Source organism: Calypte anna, chromosome 8 (assembly GCF_003957555.1).
Source record: "Calypte anna isolate BGI_N300 chromosome 8, bCalAnn1_v1.p, whole genome shotgun sequence".
Lineage (NCBI taxonomy): Eukaryota > Metazoa > Chordata > Aves > Apodiformes > Trochilidae > Calypte > Calypte anna.
Window position 1 is genome coordinate 4430782 of NC_044254.1, and position 22467 is coordinate 4453248.

At 50.1% G+C, this 22467-nt stretch overlaps 1 protein-coding gene across 1 annotated transcript in view; it reads left to right on the plus strand.

The window, feature by feature from the left end:
- The first annotated feature begins 589 nt into the window (after positions 1-589).
- Positions 590-22467, plus strand: part of ASTN1 (astrotactin 1) — a 40133-nt gene continuing 18255 nt past the window's right edge. Inside the window, exons 1-3 of the mRNA XM_030455150.1 lie at positions 590-872; positions 18756-18943; positions 21517-21910. Coding sequence (XP_030311010.1) covers positions 590-872; positions 18756-18943; positions 21517-21910 — 865 coding nt within the window. The remainder of the gene's footprint in view (positions 873-18755; positions 18944-21516; positions 21911-22467) is intronic.

Below are 22467 nucleotides of genomic sequence, written 5' to 3' on the forward strand. Positions count from 1 at the left end.
AGGTTTTGCAGGTTCATGACTTATGAGATTTTTGAGATCTGGGGTTTTGGAGGTTCTGGGGCTTTGGAGGTGCACGAGTTCTGTTAGGATTTCGGAAGTCCGTGACTCTGGGGGTTTTGGAAGTCTGGGGTTTTGAAGGTCTGTGACTTCTGCTGAGATTTTTGAGATCTTGCACTTCAAAGGTCCCTGATTTCTCCCGAGGGGGTACTTGTAAGTTTTGTAGAGAAGGAGGCAAAGGCAGCCGAGCCGGGCCAGGCAGCATCAGCACCAGCACCTTTCCTGCTCCGGCAGCCCTCCCGTTTTTCCCTGGATGCGTGAAAAAATGGGAAAAGCGAAAAGCTTGGGGGGAACGGGGATGCGGGGCCGTAAAAACCGATCCGATCCGAGTGGAGCCGAATGGAGCCGAGCAATGCCGAACCTCGCCGAGCGGAGCCGAGTGGGCCGAGCGAACGGCGTCGAACCCAGGCGAGCGTTCCCTGCCGGCTCCTCACGGGGAGGTGCCGGGCCCCGTCCCCACCCCTCGCCGCCGCCACCCCCCTCCTGCCCGCCCGCCCGCCCGGCGCTGGGAGCGGGGAGCGGGGGCTCCAAGATGGCCTTGGCCGGGCTGTGCGCCCTGCTCGCCGGCTGCTGCCTGGCAGCGGGGAGCGGCCCCGCCGAGGCGGCGGCGGAGTCGGCGGCCAAGGAGCTGGAGTGCAAGCTGAAGAGCATCACGGTGTCGGCGCTGCCCTTCCTGCGGGAGAACGACCTCAGCATCATGCACGGCCCCTCGGCCGCCGAGCCCAAGCTGCTCTTCTCCGTCCGCAACGATTTCCCCGGAGAGATGGTGGTGGTGGATGACCTGGAGAATACGGAGCTGCCTTACTTCGTGCTGGGTGAGGCTGCGGATGGGCCCGCGGGCAGCGGCGGGGCGCGGCGGGTCCCCCCCTCCCCTCCTTATCAGCCGGTCCCGAGCATCCCCGGCCGCGGGGCTCCTCCCTGCGGCACCGGCGTGAGGCTGCCCTGCAGCATCCCGGTACCGGGGCATCCCCTGCAGCATCCCGGCACCGGTTCACCCCCCTTCAGCATCCCGGTACTGGGGCATCCCCTGCAGCATCCCGGTACCGGGGTATCCCTTCAGAATCTCGGCACCGGGGCATCTCCTGCGGCATCCCGGGACCGGTTCACCCCCCTCCAGCGTATGGTCCCGGTGCTGGGTCACCCCGGGCAGCATCCCTGCACATCCGGCTCACCCCTCGCATGCTCTGGGCCCCGGTGCTGGTCCGTCCCCCCCCGCCGTGTATTATCTCGGTACCGGCTGCAGCTGGATGCTGTGGAGATGCTGCAGGCCTGGGGTGCTCGTTGCATACCTGGGGTTGTCATCCAGCTCGGTACATGGTCACTGGTGGGAGGCCCACGGTCTGCTTCCAGAGTGGCTGCCTGGAGGTGTGGGTTTCTGCTTTGCCTGCCCCCCAAACATCTTCACCTTTCCTGCAGCCTGATGGAAAAAGACTTCAGAGCCCAGCATTTCCCATCCTACCCACTGCTCCTGCCCTCAGGTTCTAGGTTTTGGCCTGCTCACATGGTGGAGGTTGTTCCCACCAGATTCACTCACTGAGTGAGACACATCTGCCCCAACCTGATGGATTTCTTCAGTTTTCATCCACTGCAAAAGCCAGCAGTTTGCTTCTTTGATCATGCTGGGATAAGAGTAAGACCTGTGCCACTTATGTGTAGGGACCTGTTTCCCTCCACATCACCTGGAATAATTAATCAAAATTATTAATGATCAGCAATATTTGTGCAGAATACTGATTTCTTATCACCCTAGAAGCCCATAGGAGCTGTGCCCACCTTTTGCAAGCCTTGTCCCTCCATCACTACTTCAGTAGCACCATGAAGTTTTTAAAATGCCACCCTTCTCTGTTGTCCCAAAAATGAGGCACTGGCTTGTCCCTTTGCCTGGCATTGCCCCTCTGTGCCACCAGTGCATGGTGGCACCCATATCTTGTTTTTTTCCCCCATCTTTTCCTCACCTCCCTTGCACGCATCTGTGCTGCAAAAAAAAGCCCCTGGTTCTGGGTGCTGTGGGGCTTGGGGGCTACATGGGCATCCCCCTTTCTGCCATGACAAGGGTGGGGGCCGTGGATGCCATGCTGGGGGTTCTGTAGGGACACCCACAGGTTGTTTGCTCCAGGCTGGGGGGGGCTGTTTGGGATTGGGGCAGTCAGCTGTGCTGATCCTCTCCTGTCTGAGCTCTGTGCTGCGGGATGCTGAGCTCTGGATGCTGCAGCAGAGGCCGGAGAGCGTTGCTGTGGCAACAGGGCGACGGTGCAGCTGATGCTGAGGGATGTACAGGCATGGCTGCCAGCCCCACGTCACCTTGACACCCCAAAGGCCACCCAGGGTGGGCACTTGTCCTCTCCTTCCCCTTGGACCTGCTGCTGGGCGAGCCAGACCCTGCTGCACCATGGGGGCTGGGGTGCTGCCAGCCCCCCCTCCCATCTAGCTGGGGATGTGGGTGCTGCTGGGGCAGAAGTCCTCTGGGGTTTGATTTTCTTTCCTGTTTACTGTCACCAAGGCCAGGATGCTGGGAATAGGGCTGGCTGGAAGGGGCAGCTCACAGCCCCCCTCCTTGTCAGGGTTTGAGCTTGGTGACTCCTGGGAAATGGCACATTCCATCTCCCTCTCTCCCTCCTGGGAGAAGGACTTGCTTGGAAGGTGGCAGAGCCACTTTGCCCTGCGTCGGTATTATACAGAATTATTGCTGTTGCTGCTTTGCCATGTGTGGGTGTTGTTATTTTTATTAATTTTTATAGTTTTAGTATTTTAAATACTCTTAGCCTGGCCCTGTTTTTGCATGGCAGAAGCCCTGAAGTGCACAAAGTTCTTGCAAGACCCAAATTTGGTAACTTAGAGGTTGCATCCTCTGGAGCTGGAGACCCCCTAGCTCAAGGCATCTCACTTCTTGGGAATGCTCTTACCTTGGGTTGTTGTGTAGAGCTGGTGTGGGTGGCTGTTTGTATCTCCATGAGCCCTGGAGGGTGTTTTTGAGCATCCTTCCAGGAATCAGGCATCATGCAGAGCTGGTTGCACCATCCCTAGCAAACCCCAGATCCATGACTTGTGCCCAAACTTGCTGGGTATGGAGGGACAGAAAGGTGCTGGAGTGGTGGGTTACCCCCACAGCCACAGCTGTGGTTCTTAGCCAGGTCTGGTTTGGGGGATCTCTACAGGGAAAGGAGCTGGGTGGGTGCTTTTGCTCCTCTTAGTGGTTTTTAGATCCAAGGCCTGTACAAGGAAGGGGTCCTCGAGGGGAGGGGGCCTGGTCTGCTGGTTCCCAGGGGCTTAGGTAGAACCCCTGGGTCAGGGAGGGCCTGGGTTTGGAGCTCCATGAAGGGCAGAGGGCATTGCATGGCTGCTGCTGGCACATGGACTCTTAGAACAACTCTCTTAAGGTTATACCGTGCCTCAGTTTCCCCAGGAAGAGAATCAGAGCACACAGGGAGGTGGCTGCAGCAGGCTGGGACTGCAGGGATGGTGTCCCAAGGTGTCCCAAGTCCCAGGGGACAGGTTTGAGTAGCTCACAGCTCTCTGGTGGGTGTCATTACCAATGGGTACATAGGTGAAGGTTTCTCCCCCAGCTGAGGTTTTTGGAGAGCCATGTGTGTCCCTTGCCAAAAAACTAAGGTTGCAGGGGTATGTGTGGAACTGTGTGTCCCCAAACTGTGTGTCCCCAAGCTGACTGTCACTCCCAGCCACTGAGGAGATGCTTTGTTAACATCATCAACTTCAGGAGGAGTGTGGAGGTTGTGGGCATCCTCTTGCTGCTGCTCAGTGGTGTGGCACTTGGATGGACCCCTGGTTTAGTTTCATCTCCACCTGAGAGGAGATGTCATCCCTGTTTCCTGTCTGCTTTCCAGGGAACATTTTGGGGTCCCACCCCCCTCCGTGGCCATCCTGGTGGGTTTGTTCAGTGCTCAGCCTTCCCCAAACCAAGACTCTGATTTCTCACACGTTCCTCTGAGAGCAGAGGGATCGTTCATGGGATGATTACCCCTGCTTTATGGTGTGGAGAGCTAGGATGCAGGGCTGTCGGATGCTTCCTAGCACCCTTTGCTAATGAACAGAGTGTGTTATAATTGCACTCGTGCTGCCCCACTGCCCACATTTGCTCAGGAGCTGCTCAGTGTGTGCAGTCCCCACGTGCCTCACTTTTCATGCTCCTGTCCCCAAAAAACCCACACGGGTTTTATAGCCATGACCTCAGAGAGACTCTGACACCAGAATCCCACTTTGGCTGCAGGTTTTTTCCCACCTCAGGAATTGTCAGGAAGTGAGAGCAGGGATGGCTTTACATTTAAAACCACCCAGTTGCATCCTGCTTTAAATCAAGGAAAGCTCCATATGGCCTGGTGTTGCCTTCCACCTCTTCTGTGGTTTTTGCACCCGCTGTGTTTATTCCTAAGGTGAGGCTGAGTCTCACTGCTCCGTGGCCATTAAGAAATGCTAATTAGCAGCTCAATATTCCCTGTCTGCTAACCTTCACTCTCCTCTTCTTCCTTGGTGCCTGGCTCTGCAGCATCCAGACGTGTTTCAGATGTCATTAATGGGCTTCACACTCCTGCTAGCTGCTAATTTTTTTATCAGACCCCATCCCTCCTGGGTTAGAACCCGGTGAGCAGGGTATTTATTAGCATCCTGGCTTCCCCAGGGCTCAGCAGAGGGTTGAAGTGCAATTAAAAACTGCCAAAGATGGTGTCTTTGACTCCTTTGCCCAAGTGAAACACCAGAAATTTGAAAAGCAAAGTCTTGAAATGTGGGTTTGGGTAGAAACTGGTCTTGAGGGGTGAGAAAGCAGAGCCAGTGGCTTGAACCTGTGCTGCATAATTCAAGATCTTGAAATCCTGGATGGTTTCTTTTGTCCTGTTTTTCTGTTTGGTTTTTTTGTTTGCTTTTTTTTACTTCCCCTGAGTGTGAAGGAGCTTTTTCTGCCTCCCTGGTTTCCAGCCCAGCTGCTGTGCCCTGAAACAGGGCCAGCTCAGCCCCTCACCCCCCACTTTCCCCCCCTTTCCATTGCCCTCATGGAAGCCTTGGCAGCAGGGAATGGGAGAAGGTCCTTAACTTCAGTTGCTTTAATAGATTATCATACACTTGGACCTTAACACAAGCTGTCATGATTTCAAATTATCTTACTTTTAAATTAAATAGATTCCTTTTTAAATAAAAAATCAATTCTAATTTTTTAGAGGTGTGACATTTTTCAAAGGTGCCTCTGAGCTGGACATATTTAACTGCTCTTGAATATTTCCCTGAAGTTTTTAACCTTATTTTATTTGTTGTTGTTGTTAAATCTCTGCTAGGATCTTGGCTGTGCTGGTGGATGACTCCCCTGGGTTACAGACCCAGGGAGGTGGCAGGGATGTGAGAGGGATGGCTCTGGGAATGGGGGAGTCATGGGCTGTCTGCTCGCCCTGCTTCTCCTTCCTGGCAGCCAGATGTGACACCCCTCAGCTCTCATCCTCATCCCATGCCTCTCCTGCCACCACAGATGACAGGGAGTGATGTGTCCCCCCCCCTCATTTGCCTTCCATCCCTAGCTCCTAAGTGGCTCCAGAGGAGAGAAGCAGGAGTCAAGGAGCTGTGGGGCTGCATGTGTCTTTAAACATAAAACATAAATTCATGGCCAGCTGGAAGAGCATCCCATGGGGTTTTGGCTTTGGGGGGGGGGTTGCTTGATCCTGCTTCTCTTGCATGGATGGGGATGCCTGTGGTGGGTCCCAAAGCTGGTGGCATGCAGGGTGACTCTGGTCCCAGCAGTCCACAGTAGGAAAGGGGGCTTAAGGGGGTCTTGGTGTCTTGGGGTGCTGGTCCCTGGCTCAACTTCATTCCCGTCACCACTAGAGCTCTTTGTCACACATCTCCATCCCATGAAGCTGGTGGAAGAGCATCCCATGGGGTTTTGGCTTTGGGGGGGGTGTTGCTTGATCCTGCTTCTCTTGCATGGATGGGGATGCCTGTGCTGGGTCCCAAAGCTGGTGGCATGCAGGGTGTCTCTGGTCCCAGCAGAAGGAAAGAGGTAGGAAAGAGGGTCTAAGGGGGTCTTGGTGTCTTGGGGTGCTGGTCCCTGGCTCAACTTCATTCCCATCACCACTGGAGCTCTTTGTCACACATCTCCGTCCCATGAAGCTGGCTCCCCTGGGGCTGGTCCCACTGCCAGCCCCACAGCATGGTTCTGCTCTGGTTCAGATCTTGCACTTGGAAAAGGGGGTAATGGCAAAATAATGGAGCGAATATTAAGAAATTCTTGAGTACCTAGAGAATAACCAAGTTAAATTATACCATAGGAGCTCAATTGCCTTGCTTAGATTGACTGAATTACTAAATGAGCCTGGCTAATGGAATGGAGTGGATGTATTGGACTTTCATTCAAGATCCTGAAATAATTTCTCTAATAAGATTGTGAGCCATTAATTGAACTTGGCTTTGATCCTGGACACTGTCGTGTGCACTGAAACCTGGCAGTGTGAGCTATGCTCCTGCTTGCGTGGCCAAGGGGGGGCCTGCCAGCATCTCCCCACTGGGATGCTTGGAGGGCAGCCAAGGGGTTTGCTGGGAGGAGTCCCAACCTCCCCATGCTGGGACCTGCAGTGGGGAAGGAACCCTGAAAAACCCCTTGGCCAAACCCACCCTGGCAGTGGGATGCACTCCCTTCCCTTCTGCTGCCAGCTGCTGAGGGTCTGGCTGGGGTCCTAACTCTCATCCTCAGCTCCATAGGGTGGATTTGAGATGGATGTTTTGGTGTTTCCATCTCCTGGAAATCCTGGGCTGCCACCTTCTTCCTAAGTGCTCCTGGAGTGGTTGGTGCTAGTGGTGGTCTCTTGTCTGTAGCATCCAGATGCTTCCTTCCCCATCACCTTCCTCCTCTCTCCATCACCTTCCTCCTTCTTTCTCCATCACCTTCCTCCTTCTTTCTCCATCACCTTCCTCCTCCTTTCTCCATCAAACCCATCCCTGAGAGGTCAGTGCTGCTGCACCTCCTCTCTCCTCAGGTGCTTTGGTACTTGCTTCTCATGCTGGGGTTGTCCTCTTGGGTGCTGGCAACAGAGCACCCAAGGGTGCTACCATCTGCAGAGCTTCCAGCAGAGCAGAGAGGGACCTGCTGAGGGGATGCAGCCTGCCCTGGACCTGCACCTGGTGGGACAGGACATGCTTATCTGATAGGGTTTGAGTGCAAACTGCTGGTGGGACCCTGGTCCTGACCTTTCTTTTGGTGATGCAATGTAAACCTTGACCTCTCCACATCCCTTTTTCAGCTGAAGAATGGGGACAGAGTGGGGAAGGTGACTTCCTGAGAGCCACCAAGTGCACACCCACACCTGGCCACGTGCTTTCATGGCTTAGCAATAGAGCCAAGCGCCAGTCTCAGCTACAAAAAGCCCAACAAAAAGAGTAGGAAAAGCTGCAGGGCAGTGGGCAGCAGTCCTGGGGGGAGCACACAGGGGTCCCTGTAGACAAATTGAGGGTGGTTGGATCTCAGGGTGCTTATTTCCATCGCCTTCTCTTCATGCCATGCCAATTGCCTCCCTGCTCTCTTACTGGGAGCCCAGGTTTTGGTGGCAGGGGGGGATGTACAGGGTCTGTTGGATATTTTTTTCTCAACTGAGAAAAAAAAAAAAAGAAAAAAAAAAAAAGAAAAGAATAAATCGGGATTTCATCTCTGGGAACCCGTTGCTATGGCAACAGCACATCCAGCCAGCTCCAGCAGCAGTGGGGATGGGAGAGAGGATCTCACTGACCCAGAAAGCAGTGGGGGGAGTGGGCTGTGGGGCCCTTGGCATTTTGATGGGGGTACCAAGCTCTGGCAGCACCCAGCAGGATGGGCAGAGGACTGATGTACAGGTAGGGAGGCTGTGGGGGTGCCTGTGTCCCTGTTTTGGGGGTGCAGGGCAATGCTTCTGGCTCCCTTTAATCACTCCCAGCTGTAAATACTCAGACCTCATCCTGGCAGGGATGCTCAGGCTCACCCCTGTTCCCACCCTCAGACCTGTCTCAGCTTTGGGGGCTGTGCTGCTCATGTGGACACCCCTCAAAAACTCCCAAAGCTTTGCAGATGTGCTTTATCTCCCAAACTGGCCATAGCCCCAGTAGTGGAGAGCACCCTGAGGTAGCTACACATCTCCCTGATGCCACTCTGTCATCTCTGCCCTGATCTTCCCACACCAATGGCATCTGGTCCTGAGCCACATCCCATTTCCCACATTTTATTTTATTTTATTTTATTTTACTTTATTTTATTTTATTTTATTTTTTTTTATTTTTATTTTTCTAATGGTTTCTTAGCCAGTTACATGGAGGCTCTGAAATCACCTCCTTTTGAGCCTTGCTGGCCTTTCAAATGAAGGCATTTTTGCCTGCCAGGATTAGGGCAGCATCAGGATGATGATGGCTCTGTCATTTAAGTCTGGTTGTCCCCTTTTGCAGATTTCCAGCCTCTGGCTTCTCTGCAGCCAGCCTGGCTCTGGCCCGTGGCTCACCCCAAGCCACAGCATGGGGAGGTTTGAGGATTTGTCCAGATAAGGGAAGATTTTTGATTGCCAGGTCCTAGCTGCTGCTCTACAGCTTAATATTGCAGAAGAGCCCAGAGGGGAGCACCCCAACTCCTGCACCTTGCCTTGGTTTTTCTCTGATCCTGCTTTGCTGCCCTGAGCTAAGGGATGCTCGGGATGGATGGATGGAAGCTTGGGATGGGTGCTCAGGATGGCTACCTTTCAAAAGAGGTTTTTAACCTCTCAGCTGTGGTTTTGAACTCCTCAGCCATTTTTTCCACAGCTGAGACAAGGGGTTAGAGACACTGGCTTTGGACTGTATTAGCTGGCTAACAAAGTCACTGACAGTCAGTGGTTTCATCATCTCCCCCCAAAGACCCTTTCCCCCCAAAAGGTGGGAGTACACAGCAGGGGCACTCTGTGTGAGCTTTTTAACCAGAGGCCACCTCCTCAGGATCTTCAGGTGTTTCCCCATCAGGAAATGACCTCCTGAACTTCCAGCTCCCTCAAAGCCCACAGGTACCACTTTCCTCCCTGTTACCTTATCAGTGCCCCCACTTCTGGCTGATGATCCCAGCTGCCTCCTCTCTGCCCTCCAGCTCTCCCCTATCTGCTCCCCTGTCCCAGCACCCAAGCAGTCAGTAATTCACCTTCATCTCCACCATAATCCTTTTTAAAATTTCCTGTCTCTTTCAGGGACACAGATGGGACAATTATCTCAGGTTCCAAATCACAGTCCTGTGTCTTTCCTGCCTCTCTCACTGATCAGGGTTTTCTCTTCTCTCTGAATCATCACCATCACCCCTCACCAGACTTCTTTAGATACTTTCTATGTGTTGTGACAAGGGTGACAAGGTCTGGATCAGAACCAGTGGGGGAGTTGACCCTGGCAGCAGCGGAGGGACTGGTGGAAGCCGGGGCAGTTTTCCTGCTGGAAACATTGAACCACCCCTGGAAGTTTATTAGGGATAAACCAAAACAGGTAACACCAACCATCCAAACTCTGGCAAGTCACAGAAAGGAGCAGAATCACTTTGCACAGTGAACAGATTCATCAGAGAGCCCCCAAACTCCCCAAATTCCCAACCACATTCATTCCCACAGAAATCACTTTTTGAACAGCATAGAAAAGTTGGGAGATGGGACCCTAGGCAGCAGCCTGCACGGATGAGTAAACCCAAAAAGGCAGTGTATAACAAGTCTTTCACCCATGTCATTTTGAAACCCATTTTTCTTTTTTCAATTTCCAACTTTCCAATATTTTCAATTAATAGAAAAATTTAACATCGAGCCCCGTGTTGGATGCCAATTATTCTGGCACAGCTTTAGCAGTTTGGGCAGACTACAAAGCTAAGGAGAGCATTCCCTCCCCTCACCCTCCACAAAAGGAAGCTAAAAGGGGAATAAAGACCTGAGACTTTGAGTTGGATCCTGGAAACAATTTGATACAGATTTGTTAACACAGGGAAAAGGTATTAACATAAGGGATAAAGTAAAAAATAATACAAATATATATGTATATATACACACAGCACAACTACTGGCTCTGACAAGCATGTGGTGAGCTGGTGGTAAAGAGAGGCAGGGGAAGAGCAGCACAGCCAGCAGTGAGTGGAAAGAAAAAGAGGGAGGAGTTGTTGGCTTTCCCTGTTTTTACACAGGGTGGCAGGAAATAGGAGGGAATAACTCCTTTGCATTCCACCCATCTCAGCATCCAAAATCCCCCCTTCGGCTCCTGACATGTGGGGTGGCTACAGGAAGCCTTTGGGATGGAGGTCTGCTTGCTGGGTAGGGGAAATCTGGCAGAGGCAGGATCTTGGCTTTGTTTTTTGGGAGCAGCACCTCCTGTTCCTCTCTCCTGCACTTCCTCCCTTCCCAAAAATCCCAGCTCCAATGTCACTGTCACGATGGTGACTGCCTGGGAAAGCAGATATTAGCAACCCTGAAATATCCCAGGGACAGGCTCTTGTGTGATGGGAGACAGTTACCATGGAAACCTTCAATTTAAAAAACAAAAAAACCCCAAAACAAACAAACAAAAAAAGCCAACCCCAAACCCACAAAGCAAACAAAAAGCCCCCAACAACTAGAAAGAAAGAAACCCAAAATTTAAAGCAGCCCTTGTAGCTCAGAGGAACTGGAGACCTTAGAGAGATCTTGGCAGCCCTCTCCTTTTTCTTTTATCCCAGCTGAAAGCTCCAGGAGCCAAGGCAATTAATTTGAGGATCCTAAAGGGAGGAAGAGTGAGAGGGCAGTGCTGGGAATCTGCTGCCTGGGCTGGTGGGTCCTGGGGGGGTCCTGGTGGGGTTCAGTGCTCCCAAATGTCCTCCTGTAATGGGGCTGCTTTGTCACAGAGGAAGAAACCTGTTGTTTTCTTAAGGGAGGTGGCTTAAGGCTAAACCTCCCCTTCTTGGCTCCCTGTGTGGAGGGTTTATGGGGACCTTTGGTGGGAATGAAGGATTCAGAGCTGGTTGGCTCTGGTGGACAAGGGGAGATGCTTGGGAGGACCCTTCATTCTTAAGGTATGGAAAACTTATAGCTCACTTCTCACCTTGATTTAATGGTGTTTGCTTACCAAAGCACTGCTTATTTCCTAACATGCAAGCAAATAACTACATTTTCCTCCTTTATTTTATTTTTTTTCTTTTCCATGCAAGCACGAGGGAACTTTCTGCCTGTGGTTCTGACACTGGGTCTCCCTTTCAGGCACGAGCCCTGCCTGAAAAGCCCATCAGGTGTCTGCAGGCAGAGCTTTACCACCATGCTGGCTCATTGAAGCTGATGGGTGCTGACACCTTACATAATTTTGGACTGCAATGCAGAAGCTCTTGTTTAATTTTTAATTATCCAATTGCCTCACGTATGTAGCACTTGGCCTGGGAAGTGGAGCCAACCTGTAGGCATGTGTGAGGAGGTCTGGCTGGCAAAGGGGTTGAGAAAACCTCTCCTGTCCCCATCCTTCCTGGGAATGTGTCCCCTTGGCATCAGCACATCAGGAGTGGGGCTGAGCCACAGTGTCAGGGCAGAATTCTCTGCACCCACTTTGGGGACTGAGGGGTGTTCCCTGGAGTGGTGGGAGAAGGGATAAAGGTCTGCAAAGGGCTTGGATGTTTCCCTGCATGATGGTGTTAGAGAAATGGAAGGCACTGTGGTTGCTTTGCACCCAGATTTCATGTACTTGCTGCTAAAAGAGTCCTGGATGTGTCCCTGAGTGGGTTTGTTGTGGATGTGGGAGGAACAGGGAAGGAGCTGCTGTAGACCTCAGCTGTGAAGCACCATTGCTTCCCACCCCCTTTTTTTTTTCCCCTGTCTCACACCCCTGCTCTGGGCTTTCTGTTCTTTCCTACAAAGGCACCTTTAGGCTTCAAAGTTCCCAAAATAACAAAGGTTAAAAAATAATTCTTAAAAAAGCAAAAATATAAAAAGTGTTGCTAGAAGAGCAAGTTGGTGCCCTACTTGTACCTGGGCTTGGAACTTCAAAGCAGCTGCCAAGAGCCCCCAGCAGTGTTTCTGGTGAGATGTTCTAATGCTTGGGCTCCCATCCCCATCCTCCTGAAGTCCCAGGAAATGTGGCAGAAGGCAGGATGAGACAGTGGGCATTGCATCCATTGAAAGCATCATGAGGGGATTGCTGCTTCTTCTGCCTGTGAGAGGCAGACAGGAAGGGTTTTGGTGGAGGAGAGAGGTGTAATGATACATAATGGTCCATACTGGTGAGATGAGTTTCCCCAGGGCTCTGCCCTGTCCTCACTGGCCCTGTCCCCTGGCCAGGCAGGTGGACAATCAGCTCTTGGCAGGGAGGCTCCATCCTCATTGTGTAGTGCTTTGTGTCTCTGCTTGCTCTCCTGATTTATACAGATCATCAATATGACAATTATACACACCTGTAGATTTAATTACCTTCATTTTTGTCAGCCAGGGACAGATTTATGCCTCTATTCAATTCCTGTAAATCTGAAACAAGCTTGACTGGACCCAAAAGTCCTCCCATTGATCATTGGGCCCTGGCTGGTCTCTCTCTGGCCTTCTTGACAAGCTCTTCTTTCAAGAGTGATAAATTCAAGATGCACAGTCAACTTTTTTCCCTCCCAAATCTTCCTTCTGCAGCACTATTGGGGGGGTCCTTTCCCTGCTTCTAGGGGTTTCTCCAGCTGAGATTTTTCCACTGGTCTTCCCTAAGTTTCATTCCTTTCTTGGTACATTCATACTTCATATGAATGGATACTTTAGATGGTGGATAGAACAGAACCTTGTGTTAGTTTTTACACTCCTGATTCTTTCAAAGTGAGAAATAGCAAAGAATTGTTGCCCTGCCCTCTGCTCCACTCCCTTGGTGACCTTCCTGGCTTTTATCTCTGCTCAGGTATTTGTTTCCTTGCTGAAGGACCCTAAAGCAGTTGGTTTCTCCTCTCCCCAGAGCTGTTGTGACTCCCCATCTTCCTGGTACCCTCCTCCCAGTTTTCTGAGCTCTGCCTCCTCCCTGGTGCCATGTCTGACTCCAATACTGGCAGTACTGGGGACCTGCTTGCTTTCACCAAAGCTGAATATCACCTGCCCACTTCTTCACCCTGTTTCCTTCAGCACTTCACAGCTTCAGTTTTGTGGAGACTAAATTTAGGGTTAGTGACCAACTTTGGCACTCACCTCTTCTTCCAGAGTGTTTCTGAACAGCCAAGGTCCTGACAGAGATCTCAGTGGGTCTTCTTGGTAACCTCTTCTCATTATTAAAACTAACCTTGTGTTCCTCCCCAGCCTGGTGGGCTTCAAGAGGACTTTCCCTCTGATCCCAGCATCTCTTCAGCACTTCATGAAACTTTGAGGGTGGGTTTTGACTCTTTGAAATGAGTCCATCAAACTGGATCACCCTTATCTGCAACCTTAGTGTTGAGTGACCCATATTTACCCACACACCTCCCACAAATGGTCCAGGGCAGAAATAGTACTTACTGCTCCATCATTTCCATGATGCACAAGAGCTTTTTTAAGAGATTAGGATCTCCTCTGCCAAATCCTCCAGTTTCTCACCCTTCCTGAGTGATAGCTGGGGTGTGGGTGTCCACCTACACTGCTTGTGTGTGAGGACTCTCAGGGATGAGGGGTTCATGTCCTCCATCTCACCAGCTTGCTGGGAGGTGAAATCAGGGCAGTGATTTTTCACTGCTAACTGGGAGCTTCTCTGTCATTTAGGCTCTTTCCATGGAGACTTAGGCTTCCTTCTGGAAGAGGTGATGTGATGGGTGGGCTATCAACTTATAAATGTGGTCCTTTGTGGGATTTAAATATCAACCTTGAATCTCATAAGTTATTGTCACTATTTGCTTTTGCTCACTGTGGTTGTGTGGGGTTCTGGATTGGTTTTGTTGTGTGACTGTGTCAGTGGTGGTCCAGAAGGTGGATTTGTCCCACATCTTCTCTAGGGTTCACATCAATGACAGATGGGACCAAGCTAGCAAAACAGAAGTAAAAAATGAACCACCAGTGAATGTCCCAGCCTGCTTGTTGCAGCTGTGTGCATTAGCCATGTTTTTCCCAGGTTTTAATACAAAATGACAAATGAGATAAAAAATAACCTTTGGTGGGGACGTGGGGCAGGTGAGGTGGGGCATGTCCCCTCTACAAGGAATAGTGGGGCAAAGGGACATGGCATGTTGTAAGGTCATCAGCTGCAGAGCAAACCTGCTTGACTCTGACCCATTAATGATGAATCTGTGTCCTTCACACAATGTCCCTTGACAAGTGATGAAGGGGCACGTTATGCAAGGAAGAGATGAATTGAGACTGTGGCATATTTGGGACAAAACCCCCTTGTTCAAGGCTAACACCTGGCTATGGCTTTGCATTGTAACTCCTTGATGACCTTCCCAAAAGCAAAGGCACCCTGTGTTTCACAAAGAAACCTGGTTAGACAATGCTGCTGTGGCTGATGGCTTCATGAACACCAGCCCCATGTCTGCAGCTCACAGTGGGGTCATCTCTCTGACCTCCCTGGAGAGTGGCTCCAGATCCAGCAGGTGGCTTTCCCTTGAGTCTTCTGGTTCTCTCCTGTCTCTGGGTCTTTTGGAAATTTTGCCCAAGGTGACCTGTGAAGCAGCTTCCTAATAGATCAAGTGAGGTTTGTGTTTGCTGGAAAAGCTGGATTGGCTTGGAAAGACAGATTGACCTCCAGAATGAGCTGGTTGTCCTACCTGAGGCTGGAGGTGGGATAAAAAATGCAGATAATATATAGATAGTCAGTGATGAATGTGATTTTTTTTTTAAAATGAGCCCATAAAACCATGGAAGATGAGTCACTAAAACCTTGAAATAAAAACAAGTTAAATATCAGGTACGTGTTTTGAGATCTGAATTGATAAGGATAAAGTCTTGGGGTCCCCATGCAGAATGTGGGTGGCTCATGGAGGGGGGGAGGTCTCCTGAGTTACCTTAGATATTGGATACCCTTGGAGGACCTTCCAAGGCCAGGGCTTGATTAATTTAGTCAGAGCCCTTTAAAGGATGTGTGCAGTCTAGACATGAAGCAAAAGCCTTTGCTAATGGGGAATTTAAATAAAAACACAGTCAGGTTCCGGGTGGAAAATAAGGCAGGTTTAAATGTTAATGAGGAAATATAAGTCCAAGTCAAAATCTGCTGTATGAAGTGTATCTGCAGAGATTGGCATTATGCTGAGTTCATTTGGCTAAATGGAGATGTCTATTAATGCAAAATGCTTCCAAATGGAAAGGAACATTGTGTTTATGTTTTGGTTTTTTTTTCCCCATCAAAATGTTGGTGTGTGTTTTGGAGGAGAGTTGCTCTTGTGTGTTCTCCCTCCTGCCATGAGGGAAGGCAAGGTTATGGGGATGTGTCCATGCAGGCTGTGGGCTCAGGGACTGCCATTTTCATGCCAAACCAGTCACACCAGTTTGAGTGTGGCTAAATTGGGCTACAGAGGAGCTGCTGCATCCCAAAATCTAGAGATGCAGAGGTGCTGCTTCCAGGAGTACTGGGTTTGCTTTGTGTTGGACAGCTGTCCTCAGGATAATTTGGGGTGGTCAGTAATGAAGCAGGTATAAATCCACTCACCCACAGCAACTTCATCTGGACTTTCCTCTTCTCTTCTCCTTGGTTTGCTCCTCTCCAACCTTCCCTTCCTCCTCCCTCCCCGTGCAGATGGTCTGGGAGGGGAGCAACTGAGGCCCTTATGTTGAAAGCATCATCTGGGGGCTTTGGAGGCTGCTGCTCCTATAGATACAAAGGACCTGTGCCACCTTTGATAGCAGGCAAACGAAGCCCAGCCTAATTAGTGGTCTCCTACTGTAATTAACCCCTGACTCAAGCAGACTATATTTTAACAGAGGTGCAAGAAGTTAATACCAGTGCTAATGGTTTCATATCCCAGGCTTTAATGAAAGCCATGCAGGCACCAGGCCTATCATCAATGTCTTTCAGAATTTGAACTTGAAAATATCTTCCTGTCTTTTTTTTTTTCCTCTTTTTTTGGGCTTTCCACCCACTTCCCCACCTCCTCTGGGTTCTCCTGGCTGCATGGGACAACCTTGCTGAGAGGTTTGGCACCATCCAGCTGAGCCCTAACAGCACCCAACTCCATGGCCCCAGCTGGCTACATGGGTCACTGCAGTGTCCCCTACCAGGTGAGGTTTTCTTGGAGAGTAAAGATCCAAGTGGAACACACTGGAATGTGATAAGAGAGAGCAAAGAGAGGCTGGGTTAGGGAGGAAAGCTTGGGCTTGGTCCTGATCCTGATCCTGGTCCTGGTCCTGGTCTTGGTCTTCTTGAACCAAACTCCAGGAGAACTTCACAAGCACACAGGAAACCTTTTATTTTTTATTTTATTTTATTTTTTCAAGTCAAAATGGAGTTGGCTGGGGTAGCTGGAGTGTTGCTTGAGGAGGGGAGAAGGAGGTTCAAGGATGAAGCTCTCTCATCTGGGTACACCCTGAAGAGCCCAGAGGAGGAGCAGAGCCAACAGAGCAGCCTTGCCCAGAGGTGTGATGGAAGTGTCACAGCCTGCTGGTTTGGGGTGACAAGGGCTGATTTCTGCAGTGGTTTTCTCTGTTTCTAGCACTGGGGACATCTGTGTGAGGCAGCTCTAGGGTCATATCCTGGTGGCAGGGGTTATGTGGAAACAAGAATCCATTTTTTTGTTGAAATGTATTTTTCATTTTCAAAATAAGCCTGTTTAAGTAAATTTGAAATTATGACAACCTATTTTAAGGATTACATTTACTATAATCTATTAATCATTTAAATAACTTCCATCAAGGAGTCCTCCTCAAATATTAATGAACTGAAGGGTGCTGCTTTTTGAATGATGTGTCAGAGAAGGGGTAAACATCTTTAACTCCAGCTTTCTAAATGTCACAGTGTTGTATGCTCAGTATCTATTATTTTCACTCTTTTCAATGGGGCAAACACCGATATTTACATTTTTCCAAATGTCAGTATGTTGAGTTCCTGTTGTGCATAAAAGCTCCTGCCATAATTACTCTTAATTTCATGATAGCAGGCAGGTGCAGGAAGGATGTTTTCTTCCATATGAACTGGTTGATGTGAAGTTGAGATGCCGTGGGGAGTTGGGGAAGCAGGAAAACTTCTTTTCCCTTTTTTCAGCCCATGAATAAAGACCAGGTGGGAGAGGAGGAGTTCTGCTTCTTCAAACCCTCCTGGCCTCCAGAACCCACTTTTCAAAGAGTCTCTGTGTTCCTAAACCTGCATCTCTGGTTAGAGGGAATTTCAGAAGTGCTTCTGGCTTCCTGGATGCTTTAACTCCCCTCAGTTTTGCTTCCCAGTGGCATTCACAAGAGCTCAGCATCTCTCTCCTTGGGATGCTCCATGTGTGCCAGTTGCCACCAGAAATACAGTGCTGAGCAGGAAAAAATCTGCCTATTGGCAACTGTCTTGATTAATCAAAAGAAACATTAGCCCAAATCAGTTTGGGAGGACAAACTTGGTCTCCCCCTCCCCTGAAGCTAGCTCACTTGAGGCAGCCTAATGAAATTAATTAACAGTAAATATAATTTTTTTTTCACTGTAATTGAATTTCAGTTTTCATCTAGAGGCAGCATGAAATGAGATAAGATGATGATTTCCAAAGTGAGCTGAGTGCTTTCCCCCCTGCCATGGGGAAAATGGGACAGAGCAGAAGGGTCAGACCAGACTGTCCCCACAGAACAGGGACAGGAGGAAAAGCTGCATCTCCCCAGGAAGCTCTGCCTGGTCATTCCAATAAATGCAGCTGGAGCTTGTGTTGCCATGAAAAATAGCTACCAGGCAAGTGGGAGGCTCAAAGTGATAGCTGGGATCAAGGTGACACCAGAAGGTGGTTAAGATGACCTGGTCTGTGCTGGAGATGGTGGTTAAAGCAGTGTCTGTCTCTCCTGGGCATTTGCTGAGGTGACCCTCCCTTTTGCTAAGACCCAGCCGTAGGATGTCTCTGGAATGTTGGAGTCAGGCAAGTGAATGTGGTTGGATTTGGTGTTTAGTGCCCTGCAGCACATGTTGTGTCCCCATCCTCAGCTGTTGATGCTACTTGGGTGTCCTCAGCTGCCAGAACTCCTCAGCCCAGCCCTGGCTTCTGTCCCACTACTCCCAAACCCTGAGGTTAAAGTGGAAAGTTGGGATTTAGGGGCAGAAGGTGCAGGGATATCTGCAGATCTCAGGGCTGAGTCCTGTGAAAAATAGGTTGAAGACTGAAAACCTCTGAATGCACTTCAGTCAGAGCCAGAGCTGCAGGTGCCATCACAGCCACCTACGTATTTCTCTGCTCACAAAGGATGGAAAATATTTTCTGTCTGCACTGATTCAGTGCTGTGATCCCAATGATCCTGTTAGCACTGCCAGGAAGTTGTCTTATACCCTCAGCTTCCCATGTTATGTGCCATGTTTAACATGAAGCACAGAAGTGAAACCTGGGCTGGAAATATGTCAGGAATGGAAGGATCTTGCCAGCCTCTAAGATGCTGTCAGGAAATGCTCTGTTTCTGCAGCACATCTGGATTTTTGCAGGGATCTGGATTTTGCTCAGAAATATAAATTTTTACTCTGTTTTCATTACCCCCTGAGGTTTTGGGTCTTGTAGGGGCAGCCGCGGCGCTGACAGGAGGTGACAGGAGAGAGCCTGCTGTGTGTGTCCCTTTATCCCTCCAGCCATTTTTTTGGGAAGAGGTGAATGTTCCCCATCACCCCTGTGCTCTGACACATTTCCCACCTGGCTGGCTTTACTTTTGCAGAGATCTCAGGCAACACAGATGACATCCCTCTGGTGCGCTGGCGGCAGCAGTGGCTGGAGAATGGGACGTTGCTCTTCCACATCCATCACCAAGATGGGGCCCCTGTCCTGCCTGGCTTTGACCCCACGGATGAGCCCCAGACTGAATCAGCAGAGGAAGAACTGAGGATCCTCCACATCTCTGTCATGGTACGTGATGGGAAGGCAGCCTGACTTCAGGTATTGTGAAACCTGCAGGAGGTTTCTGAAAAGCTGTGTTATTTCATAGGATTTTAGGATCACAGAAGGGTTTGGGCTGGAAGGCACCTTAAAGACCATCAAGTTCTAACCCCCTGCTGTGGCAAGAACATCTCCCACTAGACCAGGTTGCTCTAGCCCCATCCAACCTGGCCTCGGACACTTGGGGCAGCCACAGCTTCTGTGGGAAACCTCAGCACCCTCACAGGAAAAAATTTCTTCTTAATGTAGGATCTAAATCTCCCCTTTTCAGTTTAAGAAGAAAGGAGGGTGAGGCAGAGATTTGCATGTTGGAGGAGGTGGGGTTTGTGGGGTTGGTTGGGTTTTTTTATATGTTGGAAAAAATCTGAAGAACCTGACAATTTTTTTGCTGCTGGAAGAAGATAATTAGCTGGAGACAGTGTGTTGCTGAGGCTGTGAACAGGCTGTTTAATGGTGCCTACCCTAACGAGAGCATCCATAGCTCTTCCAGATTGCAGCCCCAGGCCAGGTTTCTCCTCTGTCATTTCTGCTTGATTAGTCTCAAGGAAAAAAAAAAAAAAAAAAAAGCACTGGCAAAAACCACCTTCCAAAAACAACAAAAAAAAGCACTTCAGACTGTTTCCCTGTTTTGTTTTTTTTTATTGTCTGCTCCCAGCTGCTCCTGAGAAGGTGCATGACCTCCAGAGAGGCTGGGCCCTGCTTTGCTACCATGGTTGTGATGTTCATGGGTACCACTGAGTAGAGATGGCTTAAAGATGGAATAGAGATGGCTTATTCCTGAGCTGATGAAAAGGTTGTCTGCAGCTCGTCAGTCTTGTACCAAAATGTGTGAATAGAGATTGAATCCTCCCTCTCCCTCTTTTCCCCCATCACTTGCAGCTCTGCTCCAGCAGGATCCTTATGCCCTGACAAATTGAGGTTGTCTTTTGTGCCAGGAGTCAGGATGATGTGGAGGTTTCAAGGCTGTTTTTCTTCTTTTTTCCAAGTTGTTGCCAGGAAGAGAAGCATGAGGGAGAGGCTGTGTCCATAGTGCTGGCAGTCAGCACATAGACCATGCAAGAAGTCCTCCTCTTCCTGCTCTGGAAGACACTTAGTGCTGCTTTGCTTCCTCCCTTCAGAGCCTCTGGAAATCTCAGTTGGCCACAGGCTGCTTTTCCTCAGGGACAGTTTGACATCCAAGACTGTCAGGGCAGAAGAAACTCAGTTTTGGTTCAGCAATTTTTGGAACTTTCTGGCAGACCCATAATCCCTGTCTTAAACAAACAGCCATCCACCAGAATCAAGGTTCAGCTTGGTCTCCCTTGTTTCCCAATTATCCCTGGTGTTTCTGTGGGATCTAATGTCCATACAGGAGTCAGCAAAGGAAGGCTGGGAATGCCCTGGTGTTACTCCCACCTGCTTGTCACCCCATCTGCAGGAGGACCCTTTCCTGGGGTTATGGAGAGCTGTGACATGAGGGGCCAGTGGGGTTGGGGATAGCTCTAATTATTTGTGGATCAAAGGGATTTTAACATGATAGAGAATTAGGCCCTGACTTTACCACTAAGAAACTCTTGGCACCAGTTTTCAGCCCTTGCAAGAGATTTTCCAGCCTCCTGGCTGCAGATCCTTTTTTTTTTTTTTTTTTTAAGGAAAGTGTGGAAGCAGGGCTGGGAGTATGCAGAGCAGCTCCATTATCCTGGCAATGAAAGAGGATTAAAACCCACTAGAGCTTCTTTTCCAGCTGCCTCTCCTGCATCTCATTCAATAATCCCCTTAATGTTTTGTCCTAATGGAGCAGATTATCACAATTATTTTATCAAGATCACCTGTTGCATAGAAAAGAGGAAGGGGACTGGAGCTGTGGATGGACACTGAGCTCTTAGCTGGCTCCTGCTCTTTATTCTTCTTCTCTCCACACTCTTTCTTCTTATCTTGCTCTTATCCTCTGCTTTAAACACTTCTTGATGCCTAGGGGGTGACTTCAAAGCTGGCTCAGCTCCAGGCAGGCTTTGGCCAGCAATCCTTCACCAATGCCAGGCACTCCCTGTGCCACCACCCTCTTATGGGTTGCCACCAGGCTTCTCGTGCCATTGCCTTGGCCTTGGTCACCCTGGAGCATCCATGTAGAGCAATTCTTATGATGAGCACCTGGAGGGACCAGCCTGGAGGAAAGGAGGCTGAGGGGAGACCTCTTTGCTCTTTTGCAACCACCTGAAAGGAGGTTGGAGCGAAGAGGGTCGGTCTCTTCTCCCAGGTGACAAGAGAACAAACTTCTTCACTGAAAGGATAATTCAACACCAGAACAGGCTGCCCAGAGGGGTGGTTGAATCACTATCCCTGGAGGTTTTTAAAAGCTGTGGTGCTGAGGGGCATGGTTTAAGCACTGGAATTGGTGGGAGTTCCATTAGCAGCATTAGGTTAACAGCCGGTAGAGCTGGGTTAGTGGTTGAATTAGATGATCTTAAAGGTCTTTTCCAAGAGGGATGATTCTGTGATTATTTTGCATCCCTGGGTGTGGTGCCAGCCCCTGCCTGAGCCACCCCTCTCCTTTGTGCCCTCAGGGAGGGATGATTGCCCTGCTGCTCTCCATCCTCTGCCTGGTGATGATCCTCTACACCCGCCGGCGATGGTGCAAGCGGCGCCGGGTGCCACAGCCCCAGAAGAGCGCTAGCGCTGAGGCTGCCAACGAGATCCACTACATCCCCTCGGTGCTGATCGGGGGCCACGGGAGGGAGAGCCTGCGAAACGCCCGGGTGCAGGGCCACAACTCCAGCGGGACCCTCAGCATCAGGGAGACCCCCATCCTGGATGGCTACGAGTACGACATCACCGACCTGCGGCACCACCTCCAGCGTGAGTGCATGAACGGCGGCGAGGACTTTGCCAGCCAGGTCACCCGCACCCTGGACTCACTGCAGGGCTGCAATGAGAAGGCCAGCATGGACCTCACACCAGGTGGGGCTGAGCTCATCCTTTCCAATTCATATATAATTCCATATGTGTTTTTCCCTTGAGCATTTTCCCCCTTTCTTTGGGGTTTTGTGGTGGGTGAGGTGTTGGTAGCTGTCAGCAATAGTTGGTAGCTGGCCCAGTGATTAAACCAAATAACAGATGCCCTTTACTAATCCCCCTCCCTGATAAAGGAGACACAATAAGGGAAACTAAACTGCACAGCTTTAATGAAGCAGGAATGATGAAAAGGAAAAATTACTAAATATATACAAATATACAGGAAAATTGATACCACTTTCCTCCCCCCTTTCCCCAATAATGCTCACATCATTCCCGAGGCTGCAGGGCAGCCCTGGGAAAGTCCAGGCTGGAATCCTGGAGTCAGTAACAGTAGGGAGCTGGAGGCAGGAACCACACAGATTCAGGCTGGCATGGATCAGGAGCACAGGCAGAGGAATGGATGGAATCCTCCCAGGATGCCAAAGCAAAGCAGGGACAGGTGAAGAAAGAAGAAGCAGGAAGAGTTTGACCCTTGTGATCAATCCCTCAAATTTACACTG